Below are 17,264 nucleotides of genomic sequence, written 5' to 3' on the forward strand. Positions count from 1 at the left end.
TCTGAGGAACCAGATTCAGGAGCTTGGATTTGTTCAAGTGAGCAAAGGGACATCTTGTCAGCAAAGAAGGAGAAGAAGCTGACCTGCTTCTGTTCCTTGTACAGTCCATTCATTCTCTCATCTCAAGACACTTTCAAGGTCTCCACCGCCCTGAGAGCACTGCCCCCCAACACAGTCATATAGTTCCCTCCCTCATGTCTTCCACCTTTCCATTCAAATGTCACCTTCTCAATGAGGCATCCCTTTAGTGCTTTATTTAAAATTATAACCAACCCCTAACTTCCAACATTTCCTGTTAGTCTGCCTTGTGCTCTTAGTCTTCTTAGCACTTCCAGTTTCCAGTTTACTACATGGCTTTCTTATTGATTTCCTTTAGTGTCTGTTTATTTTGTTTTTGTCTACTAGAATTCCCAGGAGAATCAACTTTTGTCTGTTGTCTCCAGTGCCTGGAGCAGTGCCAGGCATATAGGAGGCCTTCAAGAAGTATTTGTTGAATGAGTGAATGAATGAATGAATGAATGAACTGATGCGAAAACCATTTGAGGATGGGCTGGTCCAGGCCTTGCTTGAGAAAAAGAGAGACAGCCACAAAAATGATTCAGCTGGTCATTAAACTTATCGTCAGTTTCTACCTAGTTTATAAGAACCTAAAGTGGTTCCTGGATTTAAATGCCATCCAGAGAGCTCTTCTAAACCTACTGAGAAGTAGCTCATAGAGCAGAGACCTGAGTAAGAACTTGAGCTCTAGTCCTAATGTGTAGTTTCACTGTATATCATTCAAGCATCATTAAAGCTCTTTTAAAAAAGAGCTTGGGGCAACCCACTTTCTGGGTTTTTCTTTCTCTCAATAAATTCTTCTTACTCTTAAAAAAATAGCTTCAGCTATAAATACACAAGCCTGAAGTTGCATTCTAACCTTACCCTGTACAAGCTGTGTGACCTTGGACAAGTTAGTAAGTCCCTCAGTGTTTCAGAACACTTCTGCAAAATGAAACATGCTGCTAGCACACTAATGCTGGGTTGTTGTGAGGCTTACATTTAATTGGAACTGTTGGCTCAGTGTCTGAAACACAGCATTCAGTAATTATAAGTACTATTAAGAAACTAGGAAGCTTCATGATCAAGAGAATTGGCCTTTGAATGTCTGAATTGAAATCTTGCTGCCATTTACTAGTTATGAGAACTTAGGCAAATGATAATGATCTCATTTGTCTCTTCCTCAGCTTCTCCATCTGAAAAGAACAATATTGTGTCTGTATTCTAGGGTCATTGTGAAGTGTACAACGTAGATGTACAGTGTACCAAACAGAACCTGGACCGAGGATGCGTTCAATGTTGTTGTCATTACTCTTTGTTATTTTTATTTGTGCATCTTCATCCTTTCTCCCTACATGAATAATCATGGGCCTTTCATGTTCTGGGGTGCTTCTGGCAGATTCTGATCACCTACGTGACCAGAAGACAGTGCCAATGCCAGCTTTGGGTATTTAGAAATATGTTTCTGCCGCAAAGTGGGCATGTCAACAGATGAAGAAAAACATTTGCTCAAGGGGAGCTTGAAGGACTTCATCTCTCTTACTCCATGGGAAAGGTTAAGTTTCTTTTCTCTCAAACTGCGAATATAGATAAAAAGCAAAGCTTTGGTCCTCCAAATTAGTTTATGACCCAACCATAGCCCTAACTTATGGCAGTAAAAAATGATTGAGTTATAAAGAGGCAGATAGCCTATCTTGGGTCACCATGACTAGACAGGCAAGGTTTGTTTCCGTTAAAATATATGATGAAAGGGCAACCCACTCAGGCCCCCTTCTGTCCCTCTTTTGGACGGAAGCTTTCTTTCCCTCAATAAATATATTCTGCTCTTAATATATATATATATATATATATATATATGATGAAAATTTTTCCTCATGTGGACGTGTTTGGAAAAGGGAAGTCCTCCAACTACTCCCTGGATGTGTTTCAGGAACCCTAGTGGTTCCTCAAACCACAGTTTAAAAACGACTGACCTCTGTATGTCATGTAATATTATGTAATAATCAAGAAAAGTATGCTTTTTGAAGGTTAATGAATGGCATAGTGTATGTTTAGGATATGACATCAGTTAAGAACTAGCAGGATAATCATTGTGTGTGCCACAAGACCTGAAGTGTGAAAAATATAAAATAAATGAAGGATGAGTGATATATGTTTAAGTGTGAATAGCCGGGATGGATTTGGCTTTGCAGGATTATGAATGCTTACCCTTTATATCTTTCTTCATCACGAATTTCTACAGTATACATAGCCACACAAGCTTCCCTATTGTTTATGAGTTCTACAATAGCTCTTGCCTGTGTTTAACAGCAGCTTTCCCTGATCTTATAAAAGAATACGTACTTTTATGGATTTAGCTTATAAGCTAAGCCATTACCTGCTTGGATGTGAGAAACTAGGTAATATATATCATTTGGCTTCCATTTACTCACACAGATCCCTTTATAGTAACCATTTTTGTTTTTGGCTTGGGGGTTCCAGACACACCCACTTTTCTAAGCATGTTCCTGATCAGAAAGGTTTTGGTGGCTGGTCTCTGACACCAGTGCCCAAACAGGCTGTTTGGGCAGGCCTCACAGTGTTTGGGACATCATGGAGAGACAGTCCCTCTACTTCAGTGAGCACACTGCAGCTGGGTCACTGAGCTGGGATCTCTTGAATGGAGTCTTGGAAGGGACCCTTCAGCCCCGTCGCTGAGCATCTCCTCCTCATGACCCATACTGTGCAAAGATCATATCCCTGGAGTGGGAGGGAGGACAATGGCTAAGTGCCCATCTGCCAAGGCTACTGTGGTGGAGTGGGGCTTCACACGCAGGTCTCAGTTATTCAGTTTGTTCTGCCCTCACTCTATACATGTCCTCCACGTTTTCCTACACCAAGCCCACGAGGCAGGCCAGAATTCTCCCTTTCTGGAACGATTATTCATTGTGTTCCCAGAAGCTGCCATCGTTTTGGGGCCAGACCTTGGCAGTGACTCAGCAGGTACCAGCTAGCCAAGTCTGCTGGGCTCACATTCCTGTTCAAGTCATCATCATATTTTTTAAAATTTTATTTGTAGATATTTTTAATCCACGCAGTTTACCATCATCTTGGGGTCATTATCACTTCTGGCAGAGATGCTGTGTTTGTGAAAACAAACAAACATACAGCCTTAAATAATTGAATTGTTTAGCTGACTACTAATTTCTTCCCCTCCATCTTTGTCCTAAGGGTTTTTCAAACAAAAATGCACTGTTATTCCCATTTCAGGGATGGCTATTGAACCTGCTTGTGCTTGTATGTGTTTTCAGTCCTCTTCACCTGTGGGCACAAAGCCACCCGAGGAGTGCAGGGAGATAACTCTGTATGCCTGTCGTAGATGCACACTACCCTTGCTGGATTTCAGTGTCCATGCTACAACCCCTTTGTACAAGTGCATGAATGTGCAAGGCAGGGAAGAGGAGCAGGGGTAGGCACTACTCTGCTGGTCGAGACTGCAGAGGCCAGAGTGGGTCTGTGCTCAATGGGAGACTTAAAAACACCAGGGCAAACAACAGCATAGAAAACCAAAGTACAAAAGTTCAATTTTGCAATCAAGATATTGTGTGTCAAATAGATATCAAGTTTAAGGTCACACAGCTAATGTGATATCAAACATGTATTAGCAGCCTACTATGTGCCAGGAATCTATGCCCTCGGTACTAGGCATATAATGGTTATAATTACAACAGTAGCAATGACATAATAACAACATTAATTGAGAATTCACAATATGGCTTACATGGATCAACACACTTCATCTTCCTAGTATATTTTTGAGGTAGTTGCTGTTGTCACATTTTACATTTGAGCTAACTGAAGCACAGAGTGGCAAAGTCATGATTTGACTCCAGAGCCTGTGCCTTTGCAGCCTGGGTGGAGGCAATGTGTGACACAGAATGGCCAATGCATGAAATTGGGGCAGTGGAATTAGTGGCAGGTGAAAGATGAATAGAGCTTGAAGACACTGAGAAGCACATGTTCCATGGTCTGGATGTCCTTTCCAAAACTCATAATAAAATGTGATCTTCAAATTAATATGTTGATGGTATTTGGGGGTTAGGTGGTATTTGGAAGGTGACTGGGATTAGGTAAGGCGGTCAGGGTGGTCCCCCATGGCTGGATTGATGGCTTCATAAGAAGAGGAAGAGAGACCTGAGTTCGCACACTTGCTCTGCTTTGCCATGTTATACCCCCACCATGTTAGCATGCAGCAGGAAGACCCTCACTGGATGCCAAGAGGATGCCAACACCATGCTCTCGGGCCTTCAGAGCATGAGCTAAGTAAACTTCTACCCTTTATAAACTACTCAGTCTCAGGTATTTTGTTACAGCAACAGGAAACAGACTAAGATGCTGTTTAAACCAGCTGTTTATAGGAACCTTAACATACTTCCTGGAGGAAGATGATAGGGTCAAGGGATGTTGCATTGGAAAAACTGGTGGCTGCGGCCCAGAAGATTAAGCAACTAACTTGCTCTGTGTCTGCCCACATAGAAAAGATGGAGTTGGATGGGGATCCACATCTTCTTTGCTGGGAATGAGCCTGTGAATCCACAAGTAGAATCCACAAGTTCTACTGAGTAATTTCTGAGTTCTGATGGAGAAAACATAAGTAGAGGCTTCAAAAAGTCAACATGGAAAGTGCATAATATTTGAATTATGTATCGGTAAAGCTATTTGAAGAAACAAAATCAAGAGGCTGAGGATGTGGCTCAGTGGTAGAGCTCTTCCCTTGCATGCACAAGGCCCTAGGTTTGATCCTCAGCATCACAAAAAAGCAAAAGGAAGCAAGCAAGCAAGCAAGCAAGCAAGCAAGAAAGAAAGAAAGAAAAAGAAAATCAGGGCTAAGTGGTAGGTTACTTGCTTAGCATGTACAAGACTGGATTCACACTCTAACACTGAAAACAAGTAAAGAAAAAGAAGAAAACACCAACATGGACTCAGCAGCCAGAAATTGTTTCTAAGTATCACCATTTTGCTAAAAGGAAGTAAGACTCCTTGGACAAGTGACAGGTCCTAGAGCTTGGGCAAAGAAAAGAAAAGATGAGACTGGAGAATCTTCTGATGCCAGGAATGAAGAAAATACTAAAGGAGCTAAAACAAAAGGAGCTAAACTGAAGGATCACCCTATTGGCTGCAGATGGAATAATACAAGCAATAAAGTAAATAATGTAGAATTGGGTTATGATCTTATGCATAAAATAAGTCTTGTGTATAAAATAAATCTGACATAAATGAATGATTGAATATGTGAATAAAAGAATGGAATGAGACAAATCTTCCTTACAGAATCCAGGAAATGTATGTGTATGCTTCTCCTCCACAAGTCTCAAAGCAAGTGGAGCTTAATCCCTGCCGTGCCCTCCTGAAGGTGATCTGGACATAGTGATGCTTTTGCAAAGAATGCAGTGTAGAAAGGGGAAATAGTAAATTTACAGTGGAAAGACCTGGCAGATGCCCTGTAAGCAAGGGATCAAGATTGACATCAAGAGTGACGAGCGATATTGATGTCACGTGGGCCCTGTGAAGATGGGATGACAAGGACACTTCATCTCTGTGATCTTCTTCCATATCTTTAACCTCCATCTAAAAATGAAAAAAAAATTCAGACAGATCCAAATGTAGGGACATTTTACAAGATTCCTGAATGGTGTTCGTCAAGCTATTCGGGTTTTTCTGAACAAGGAAACCAAACAAGGAAAGACTGAGAAACAGTCACAGACCCATGGACCAGAGGAGACTAAGGAAAAGCAGCGTGGGATGCTGGATGGAGCCTGGATGAGGAGAAGATATTCATGGGAAAACGGTGAACTCCAAATAAAACCTCAAATTTAGTATATAGTGAAGCACTGGTATCAATCTCCCAATTTTGATAAATGTCTCAAGGTCATGTAAGATGATATTATTAGAGAAAACTGGGTGAAAGATAAATGGAAATTTTCTGTATTTTTTTATTTTAAAGAGAAAAAATAAAAACAAAATAACAAAAACAAAACCACACAAAAACAGTAAAAATGATACAGAATTTCAAAACAAGATGATAGGAAATTAATAATGCTTGTTGTGTTACATATTGTTATCTTCAGAGTAGTTGCTCAGACTACCAGATATAGGAATGCAAGGTTGATCAAACAATTCAACATTAACTGTTCCTTTCAAGAAACCAATAGAAATGAGTAGTACTATTATCTTTGCTATTTTTTTTTGTGTATATATATTTTTCCCTTCCTTTTTTTTCTTTTCTCTTTTCCTTCATCCCAGTTGTTGTTTCCATTTGAGTGGTTTCTTTCCTTTTCACAATATCTATTGTACCTTTCACACTTTATTTACTCTTTCAGGTTCTTACACTAGGTAGACAATACAATGCTTACACATGCAGGTCTGATTTATTTCACTTATGAGTATGATCCCTAGTTGCATCCATTTACCTATAAAAGCCTCGAGCTTATCTTTGTTTATAGCTGAGTAATACTCCATTGCATAAAAATACCACATGTTTTTATTTGTTCCTCAGTTGATGGGTGTTTGAGCTGTTTCCAAGATTTACTATGACAAATTGCACTGCTATAAACACGGGTGCACATATATCACTGTGGTATGATGTTTTCAGTTCTTCTGGAAAAATACCCAGAAGGGAAATAGCTGGGTTAAATGGGACCTCTAATCCTAGTTTTCTGAGGAATCTCCAAACTGTTTTCCACAGTGGTTGCACCAGTTTACACTCCCACCAACAGTGGAGAAGAGTTCATTTTTTTCCCCACAGCCCCTCCAGCATTTATTATTGGTTGATTTTGATAGCCATTCTTTCTAGGGTGAGATGTAATCTCAGTGTTGTTTTGACTTGCATTTCTTGATTGACCAATGATGTTAAACATTTTTTCATATATATATTTGCCATCTGTATTTTTTCATCTTAGAAGTGTATATTCATCTCAGATGTCCATTGTTGGATTTGAATTTAGGGGGACCTGATTATTTTAAATTCTTTATATGTTCTAGATAAAAGTCTTTTGTCTGAGGGACAATTGGCTAAATTTTTTTTCCCAATTTGTGGGTCTGTACTATTTTTGTAAGTTTTTTGTAAATGTAATATTATTGTCAAGTAAAAAGTATATTTAAAATATAAAACATAATAGAAAAGTCAGGAACAACTGACAGTGTGTGGAGCAACTAGAATTTTCATACATTGCTGGTAAGTATGTAAAGTGTAGAACCAGTTTGGAAAACTATTAAATATGTGCCCATCATACAACTCAGCCATTGTACACCTAGGCATTTACCCAAGAGAAAATAAAATATGTGTGAAAAGACCTGTATAAGAATGTTCATAGGCATTTTATTCACAATAGACAAAAATCAGAAATAATCATCAATGAATGAGTGGATAAACAAACCATGGCATATCCATATGATGAACTACCAGTCCGCATTAAAAAGGAATGTTAAAAAGGTACAGGGATTATCTGGGAAGGGAGGAGAGGAAATTCTCTGAAGGGCAGGTTTTATATATTGATTGTGGTGGTAGTTACTTAAGTAGGTGCATACATGTACCAAGACTTCCCAAACTGTGCATTTAAAATAGGTACATTGTTGGGGGGAAAGTTGCTCAAATGGTATGAAATTTCAGTTAGAAGCCAGGCACAGTGGCCCATGTCTGTAACCTAGCACTCTGAAAGGCTGAGGTGAGAGGATCGAAAGTTTGAAACCAGCCTGGACAACTTAGTGACTTAGTGAAGACCTGTCTCAAAGTAAAAAATTTAAGAAAAAATCTGGGAATGTACCTCGGTATGAAGGCCTTGAATTTAATCCACAGTACCAAAAAAAAAAAAAAAAAAAAAAAAAATTCAACTAGATAGGAAGAATATGTTTAAGAGATCCATTGTATAAATAGTGACTATAGTTAGTAGTCATATATTATATTCTTGAAAATTGCCAAGAGAATAGTTTTTAAGAGTTTTCATTACAAAAAATAAGTATGTGAGTGGTGCATATGTTAATTAGCATAGTGTAGCCATTCTACAATATGTACATATTTCAAACAGCACATCCATGATAAATATATGCAATGGTTCGTCAATTTAAAAATTTTAAATGATTTTAACCATAAAAATTAAAATACATAAAATGAAATAAAATGGGCACATCATGTGTAAATTATAGCTCAATAAACTAAATTAAGAGGCACGATGATTAATTTTATATGTCAACTTGGCTAAACCCAAGTACCCAAACATTTGGTTAAACATTATTCTAGATATTTCTGGGGAGGTAGTTATTAGATGAGATTAACATTTTAATCAATAAATTTTGAATAAAGCACATTGCCTTTCATAATGCACCCAGGTCTTATCAAGTCAGTTGAATGCCTTAAGAGAAAAAGATTTGACTTTCTCTAGAGAAGATGTAATTCTGCAAGCTGATTGTCTTTGAACTTGCACTGCAGCTCTTCCTGCTGACTGGCCTATCCTGCAGACTTTGGGCTTCCTACTTGCCAGCACAATCATTCCTTAAATTAAGACCTCATTCTCCATCTCTTGCTCTCTCACTCACTCTCCCCTATTTTTCTGTAAAACCCTGATTGAGAACTCTTCCCAGTGATTCTTACGGCCTTGTTGGAGATAGAAGACCAACATGGCCACAGAATCAACACAAGAACGAGTCTGAAATCTCTCCTCATTTCTCACCTCAGGTTTCTCTGCCTGCAAGATCAATCTTTGGTGAATGATTCAGAATTATTGGGGGATTTGGGGTTTATGGAGAATACTGAGTTCTTTTGATTCAGTTAAAAGATGCTGTCAGAATGCACGGTCTGACTTCTGACTCGTTTGCAGATTCACTCAAAGTGGTTCTTGAGCTTGTCTCTTAACTGTCATCAACAAGTTAACCCTTCCAGACTTGATTTGTGCAATACTCTATTTTTAGGCCTTTGCAGAAATATGTTCCCTTTGTCTCTGTGACAGGCCCCCCATGGGGAGAACCAGGTGGTATAAATATGTCCAGAGAAGCCTGAAGTTTTCTCACCTTTCTGCTTTGATTTTACTGAGCTCTGGCAACCCTAATTGATGTAATACTTCTGTCTCCTTGGGAAAGTTTGCTGTGTCCTGTTTTACAGATCGCTTCTGCAATTGGTTTTTCATCCACTTCTAATTTGTATAATCTTTATAGTAGTAATTTTTGATTCTTTATAACATAAGTGTTCCTGATTCCAAGGCATTTATACAAACACTGTTGGCAAATGAGATTCGTTTTGGTAACCCCACTTTTATTCTGACATTAAAATTTTATGTGGTAAGTATTCTTGTTTCAGAGAAAAATCTCTCTGGTTTCAGAGAGAAATGTTTGGTGTGTCACCAAACATTTAGTTAACAAAGGATTTTGCTGGGAATCTGTATGCTGAAAAATTCAATAGGACTCTAAGGGTACAAAGAGCCAAAAAAACTTGAGTGTTTGTCCCATATTGATAACTACTGCGGTTTTGCTTATGGACATGTACCAACTTGGCAGGTTTAATTACATTTGTATTGTAGTCAATGCTGCCTCTTAAAAATATGCTTTATCTCCCCAGGGCAAATCATACCCCTTCAAGGGCCCATTCCCACCTGTATGGAATCCAATTACCTACCTAGACCATAATAACCTTTGGAGGACAATGGATGATATGGGGCAAGAGGTAAATTACCTAAAGTGTCTTTGACTGCATTGATATTTTTCATAATAAGTTTAATCCTTAAGAAAAAGAAAGTGCAATGTATCCCTCACCTCCTGTGCCTAGCCTGTTGCTGAGTGCATAGTAGCAATCAGTAAAAATCTGTGAAGCAAATGGATGAATGAACCTGTTTCTCACTTCTAAAGAAATGAGGTGTCAGAGAGCCTGCCATTGTAAACTATTGGTGAGCGAGGAGAAGTCTGTGCATCACTCAGTCTTCCTGGGGTGATGTTTCTAATTTAGAAACTCTTTAGGACACAACAACACAAGACATCCGGGTCTTTGATTCTCCACCATGTCCAAACCCGCAGCCCACACATGTGAAGTTTAAGTGAAAACTTCTATTTAGAAGTGACTTGGTACAGCTGTCTAAGCATTGTTAAGGAGTTATATTTGTGAATATTCTGTGTAAGTTAGCAACTTTAGTGAGGTTGTGCCTCTTTCTCCATGGTTTCACTTTCCAGTTTCAGTTACTCATTGTCAATAGCAGTTAGAAAGTGCTAAATAGAAAAATTACAGAAATAAACAGACCACAGTCACATAACTTTTATTACAGTATATATCTAAATTATTCTATTTTATTATTGTTGTTAATCTCTTACTGTGATCAAGTTTTGAATAAAACTTAATTGTAAGTATGCATGTATGCGGAAAACATTATGTATGTAGAGTTCAGTATCATCTATATTTTGAGGCATCTACTTGGGATCTTGAGTGGGTTAGGGAGAACTACTGCAATCCACATTTGGAAGAGGCTATTTATAACACACCTCCATTTATTGTGCAGGAAGTGTTACTGTAAATGAAGTATGGATCGGGTGGTACAGATCTATAACAGCAAAGCTACACAGACAACGTTGTTTATGAGGTGAAAGATACTATGGGGGGAGTTTGAAAACACATTTTTTCTTGTTTAAGTCAGAGAATTTCAAATAATGCTTGGATGGTTATTGAACATGGAAATTACCTTTGTCTTTCACCTTCGACTCTTGATCTGCATTTAGATCCCCAGTGATGCCCCATGGAAGGCCCCCCTTGCGGAAGAGTGGGACCACATGACCATGAAGGAGCTGCTGAACAAGATCTGCTGGACTAGGTAAGACCCACCATGGGGCACAGGCGTTTACTGTGACCATCTTTTAGGTTTATTTAGCGGTAGCATTTATCGGGGATGGGCTCTGTGTCTCAAGTCACACCACTTGCCAAGTGAAATGTTGAAAAATATTGGAACCAGGTGCCAGTCTAAAGACAGCTATGCATCCAGCTTATTTCTTTGAAAGAGTCTTGTGTCATAAAGATGGTATTGTTATCAGCCACTCAGATTCATATGTTCAGGTCCACTGCTCACTGCTGACCAAGCCAAATGAGGCCAGTTTGGTGAAAAGGAAAAAGGCTTTATTCAAAGCTAGCTCTAAGGAGGTAGAGGGACCTCATTTGCCTCAAATCACCATCTCCCCGTGTGCAGATGTGCAAGGGTCTCTTACAGCAAAGAACAGAAGAGAGGGAATGCAATGAGATAATATACATCCCAAGCTCGCTTCATCTCTCCTGTACCCCGACCTTTTGGAGCCAACATTTGCCTATTCTGTTTATGTAGGCTGGGGGAGGGGCTTTGTTTATGCCCTTAGCACGAGGAAGTTTGGCAAAGCAGAACTTGTGGCTCCAGCATCTGCATATTCCGTCCATTCCTCTGGGCTGAGGAGAGGGGGAGATGGCATTTATGCTCTAGACTTAAGGCAGGTCTGGAGAAGCTACTTGTCTCTAAAGGCCTTTAAAGTTCCCTTTTATCTTGCTGGTTTCAGTATTACCCCATAAAGTCCTCAGAACAGACCAGAATGGGCTACCTCCTTTCTCTAGAGCAGTGTAAAGGCCATCAGTACAAAGATCTCATTTATCAAGTTGTCACTGTAGGGATATTTTTGTACTCCTCACTGGTGGTCAACTGCAGAGATGATTATCTTATGCATTTGGGACACCTTTTGTGATGTGCAACTCTTTAAGGATTTGAATGGAAGCTTCTAGGTATTTCACAACTCTACAGGAAAACATGTGACTGGACCTACAGCTGCCCTTTAATGGAAAACCTGTAGTGTTGAAAGCAACACTGTAGTGTTGAAAGCAACAATTTATGAGTCAAATTGAAATTCTTGTTAGTGGCACTGGAACCTCTATGCAAATTGTGGAGGCCTTTTAGACAGATGACACGAAAAGTCCTCACTGCTCTTGGTTAGCAGGGAAAGTGGAAAGGATTGTGGGGGGTTCCAGTTCAAGCACATGATGAGTTTGTGGTTTACAAAAAAGAGAGAAATGGAAGGCAAATCTAAGGAGACTGACCATTTATGCTAAACAGCAGTAGTTGAAGCCAGGTGTGGTGGCACACTCCTGCAATCTCAATATTCTGGGAGGTTAAGGCAGGAGGATCCCAAGTTTTAGCCCAGCCTGGACAACTTAGGAATTTAGCATAACCCTGTCTCAGAATTTTAAATCAATTGTTTTGAAAGACTGGGGATGTAGCTCAGCGTGAAGATCCTGGGTTCAATCCTTACTACCACAAAAATCAAATCAAAACAAAACAAAAAGCAGTAGTTGCAAATATGTTTGGTTCTGGGGTTGATGTCATCATTCTCAAAGTACTGGAGAGACAAGTAGGACACTGAAAATTAACCATGGAAACATTTTTAGGTATATCTAAATCTATGATGTAGAAATAACTAAAAGATATGAAATTACATACTTGTTGATATAAAAATTCAGCTTCTAAGAATTACGCTTAGAACTCAGCTTTCAAAGGAGAATAAAAATGAGGGTTGCAGCCCATAGGGATGGAGAGAGACAAAGGCAATTTCAAGCAACACTTTTAAAAGGAAAAAGAAAAAGATCCAGTAGTAAAAGACTTGCTAAGTAAATTATAGGTTATCTCAATGATGGAATACTCTAGAATCATTTAAAATCATGTTGTAGAGGAATATTTAATGACTTGAGAAATAATAATGTTAAGCACATAGGAAAGAGGACAAACTATCATGAAATATGTACAGTGGCACATTTAATTTCATTCCTAAAAATAAAGCTGTTTTCTATGCACTGTAAAAACAGTGGCAATCTATCAAAATGTTTCTAACATTTAATATTACAATGTAAACATTTATGTTAAAATAGTTTAGAAGCATTAAATCATTGAAAAGTCTTCGCCAAACATCATATTTCATAGTTGTGGAATATTCCATGGAAAGTGAATACCATAATATATGTGTCCATCATTCTGTTGGTCATCTTGGTTACTTCTGCTTTTTCATTATTGTCATTATTATTGTATAAAACTCTGTAATAAACATCATCATATTTCTCCTATGTCTTCAGGTTTTGAAAGCAACCCACTCTGGAATAGTAAAATCATTTTATGTTACAAAATCAATGCCTATTATGAATTGCATCCTTTTAAACCCTTATGTCATGTTATTTAACACTTTTTACAGGAATGTAGTTTGTAATGTAACTTATTTTGATTGTAATCAAATTGTATTTATTTATAATTCTATACTATAGTTTCTCAGACTGCAGTGAGTATACAGTTACCTGCATTTGTTTTATAACTTCTTTTATGAAAAGCTTTTCATGAATTTAGTTTGACTTTTTTTCCCCAGAGAGTTGCTAAGCTCCCAGAAGTTAGAGCCAACTGTATTTGGGATCATAGAGATCTGAAATTTTCTAACCCAGCCCTTGGTCTCCTTCTCCACTTAAATACTTTAGGTTGTTCACTAACTAAATGAAGCATTTTGGGAAATTAGGAGTATGCTAACAGAAGGCAATTTTCTAAGCAAGATACACATAGGTTCATTTGCTGGTTTTATGAAAGGCATCCCCAGAATGTCCAACCTATTGTGATTCAAACTAAAAGACAAGTATACATTTAAAGACAAATGTCGATCATTTTTTAGTTGCTGTCATTTTATAAAATGCTCTTCAGAAACACATATTTTAAATGTGATTACAAGTAGGTGATCATTTTTAGAAAACCTGTATGTAGGAAAACGCACATCAAATGAGACTAGTAATTATCTTTTGGAGAAATGCCATATTTCCCCCAAATAAGACTAGGTCTTATATTAATTTTTGCTCCAAAATACTCAGTAGGGCTTAGTTTCAGGGAATGTCTGATATTTCATGTACAACAATCTATATTTACTCATGTACAAAAATCTACATTTATTCAAATACAGTCGTGTCATCTTCTGGAACAACGTGATAACACTGAAAACCTCAAATTCCAGTCTGAATTTCTTGTGACTCCATTTCCTGTAGAACCATCAGCCTCCATCGCTCATGTCCAGCAATAGAGTTCTCCTTAAACAACCACTTCTTGTCTGTGTGCTTGCTCGTAGTGCATTGGCAACACAGCTGTCAGTGATTTTATCCCATGAAGTCTGCACCCAAGACATGACCTCTTGCAGGCTAAGCTTCACAATTTTCCATTAAATCAAGTGTTAATTGACTTATGAGACAGGAGTGGCAGCAAAAATGGTGACAGTTAAGAAGGATGGTCCACACAAAAGTGATGAAAACTTGCCGGCAGTAAAATTCAGAAAACCTTTATTTCACATGAGTACATTAAGTACATCTGTTACAACACACAACATATTGAATTATGAAGACTCATATTGGACACAGCTACATCCATTTGCTATCAAGTGTGCATGTTGTTCATGTGTTGTGGCTGTACTCCAATTGGTCATTTGGCAGTGAGTCTGGAGTTTGTCTGTTTTCATAAGGATTTACCTATCAGCCAAAGCACCCACTTGAGAATTTTAATATTATTATTCAATATATCCATCATGTGTTGCAGTGGATGTGCTAAATGCGTCCGTCTGATTGATAATCTTAATGGGAGCTTATTTTATGAGCATCCTTAAAAATCATGCTAGGGCTATTTTCCAGTTAGGTCTTATTTTGGGGGAAGTACAGTATGAAGTATACTTGTATTGATCAGCTTTTTGTCGTTGTGACCAAATACCTAACATGCACAACATAAAGGAGATTTTTGACTCACAGTTTTGGAGGGTTCAGTATAAGCTGGGCTGGCTCCAGCCATGATGTCTGACACCATGATGAATGGATGTTGGGGAATAAAGCTGGCTATCTCATGACATTTGAGGAGCAGAGAGTGGGGTGAGAGCCAGAGAGGAATTCAACTAATGAACTTATCAGTGTATTAATCCATTGACAAAGGAATACACTCACGATCCAGTCACATTTCTAGGCCTCATTTTCAAGCATTGTTGCATTGTGGATCTAACCCTCAATACATGAGCCTTTGGGGGATGCTTCACATTTAAACCAAAATAACAATACTCATCCTCTCATAGTTTTATATTATGAATTTTCTAAATTTTACCTAATGTGCACATATTTTTATGTAGAAAAATTTACAACATTTACCTTTTAAAATGTCAATAGGGTAAAAATACAAAATATTACATTAGCTTTCTTGACTTTCCATCCCTCAAATATTGTTCAGCTTGCTTCTCTTTTACTGAATCCCCCAGAATAAATCAAATAAATATTAGGAATGGACAAGCTCTCCGGGGAGAATTACAGCTTCCTCCATCCATGGTTTGGCTTTTTGTGATTTTTAGATATCCCTGGTCAACCTCCATCTGAATTTTTTTCATGACTCCTTTAAGAGATGATTATATTCACATAATTTTATTATAGTATTTGTTAAAATTGTTTTATTTTATTATTAGTTATTGTTAATCTTCTATTGTGCCTAATTTATAAGTTAAATTTAATCTTATGTATATGTAGAAAAAACATAATACAAGGTTCAGGATCATTGGGGGGATCCTAGAATATATCTCCTGTGGATTAGGGGGGACAATTGTACTTTCTTTGTGGTTGGGCTACATCCCCAGCCCCTTTTTATTTTGAGATAAGATCTCACAAGATTGCTCAGGCTGAGATTGACCATGCAGTTTTCCTGTCACAGCCTCTCAGGAATACTGGGTTTACAGTTGCAGACCACCACGTTTGGGTGGTATAACTGTACTTTAAGATGTCCCTTCATTTCAAACTATGGTTATTTCTTGCCCATGAAATTGGCAACAATAACAATTAGGATCTCAGAAATATTTTTATGTTTAATATTGGCTATCTAGCTGAGCCCACATTACATTTTGGTTATTACACCCTTTACTCATGCCCCCAAACTCAACCATAAAATAAAGAGCAACGGAAATAAAATGTTGGCAAATAGCAAAATATATCTTTTACCCTGAAGTAATATTTTTAAACCAATGTCTGGATAGTTGCTTTAGATAGATACCACAAATTGCCTCTGAAATTTTCAACCCTTCAGTTATCATGGGAAATCTTACAAAACTAACTCAAAGCTGCTTCAAAGTAAATGTGACACCGTTTTTCAGGCTGTAATGATGGGAGCTATTAGAAAAGTGCTGTTGGGTTGTGAGGACTGAAGGCATTGTCGATAACTTGTCTATGTGTTAGGCAAGCTCCTACAAACTTTCAGGGTCAAGATACACCAGGGTAATGAGGTGTCCTTTAGCACATATTTGCACTAGCAAGGTCATCAGCTGACTAATTATAAAGCATTTTGAGTTTTGAGTCAGATATGATCTAGTTTGAAGTTGTACCATTGTAACTATGTATTATGGAACTCTCTGAGATTCAATTCTTTGGCTGGTGAACTGGGGAAAAATGATGGCTATTTTATAGGATTCTTACAGCAATTGAACAAGATAATGAATTTAAAGACCTTGGAATATAGAAAGAATTCAGCAGATGAAAGACAGTAGCACTTATCCTATCCATTATCATCATTACCACATAGCAAATTCTGCCTTAAGTGTAACTGAATTAACAACATGCAAATTTTACATCAAAGTCAAAAGGGAAATTGATCTTTATTAAAAATATTCTAGAGTGCACATTACTATGGTAAATTTTAGGGTATGCTACATATTACCGAGTTCTTGGAATTGTGTGAGATTGTTGTGCTTCTTAATAAGATATGACCTTTAGCTATTTACCGTCTAAGACCCAACCAAAAATGAACTCATCTATGCTTGATTTATCATTTTTCTCCTCATCCATCCTTTGGGTTTGTCATCTCTTAGGAAGTAAAATAACAAAATATATTGTGACTAAGTTTGTGCTTGGTATAGCACTGTAATGGTTAATACATTGTGTCATCTTGAGAAGTTTAGAAGTTTAACTAAGTGACTCAGCCAGGAGCCAGGGTCCTTACTTTGTAAGCACCCTCATCCTGTACAAGAGGAGGGCACGGAGATGCTGTGAGTGCTACACCCAGCCTAGAGGGCGGGGTAGCCTGCTTACAATATAAAGGAGGAAAAGAGGCTTGTTCTTCCCCCCTTTTTGCTCTTGGTGTTTTTGCTGTCTTCTCCTGCTGTGAACTATTGCCCTCTGCCATTTGCCACCCTGTCTTGGAGCCAGCTGATTATGGACTGAAACTTCCACAAACTGT

At 38.1% G+C, this 17,264-nt stretch overlaps 1 protein-coding gene across 1 annotated transcript in view; it reads left to right on the forward strand.

Moving 5' to 3' along the window:
* The window catches only part of Maob (monoamine oxidase B), a gene marked incomplete in the record, with an annotated part of 145,134 nt that overhangs the window by 99,836 nt on the left and 28,034 nt on the right, over positions 1–17,264 (forward strand). The window contains 2 exon segments of the mRNA XM_013506932.1: positions 9,623–9,727; positions 10,768–10,859. Coding sequence (XP_013362386.1) covers positions 9,623–9,727; positions 10,768–10,859 — 197 coding nt within the window.

This window comes from Chinchilla lanigera, unplaced genomic scaffold (genome assembly GCF_000276665.1).
Source record: "Chinchilla lanigera isolate Chin_1 unplaced genomic scaffold, ChiLan1.0 scaffold00115, whole genome shotgun sequence".
Lineage (NCBI taxonomy): Eukaryota > Metazoa > Chordata > Mammalia > Rodentia > Chinchillidae > Chinchilla > Chinchilla lanigera.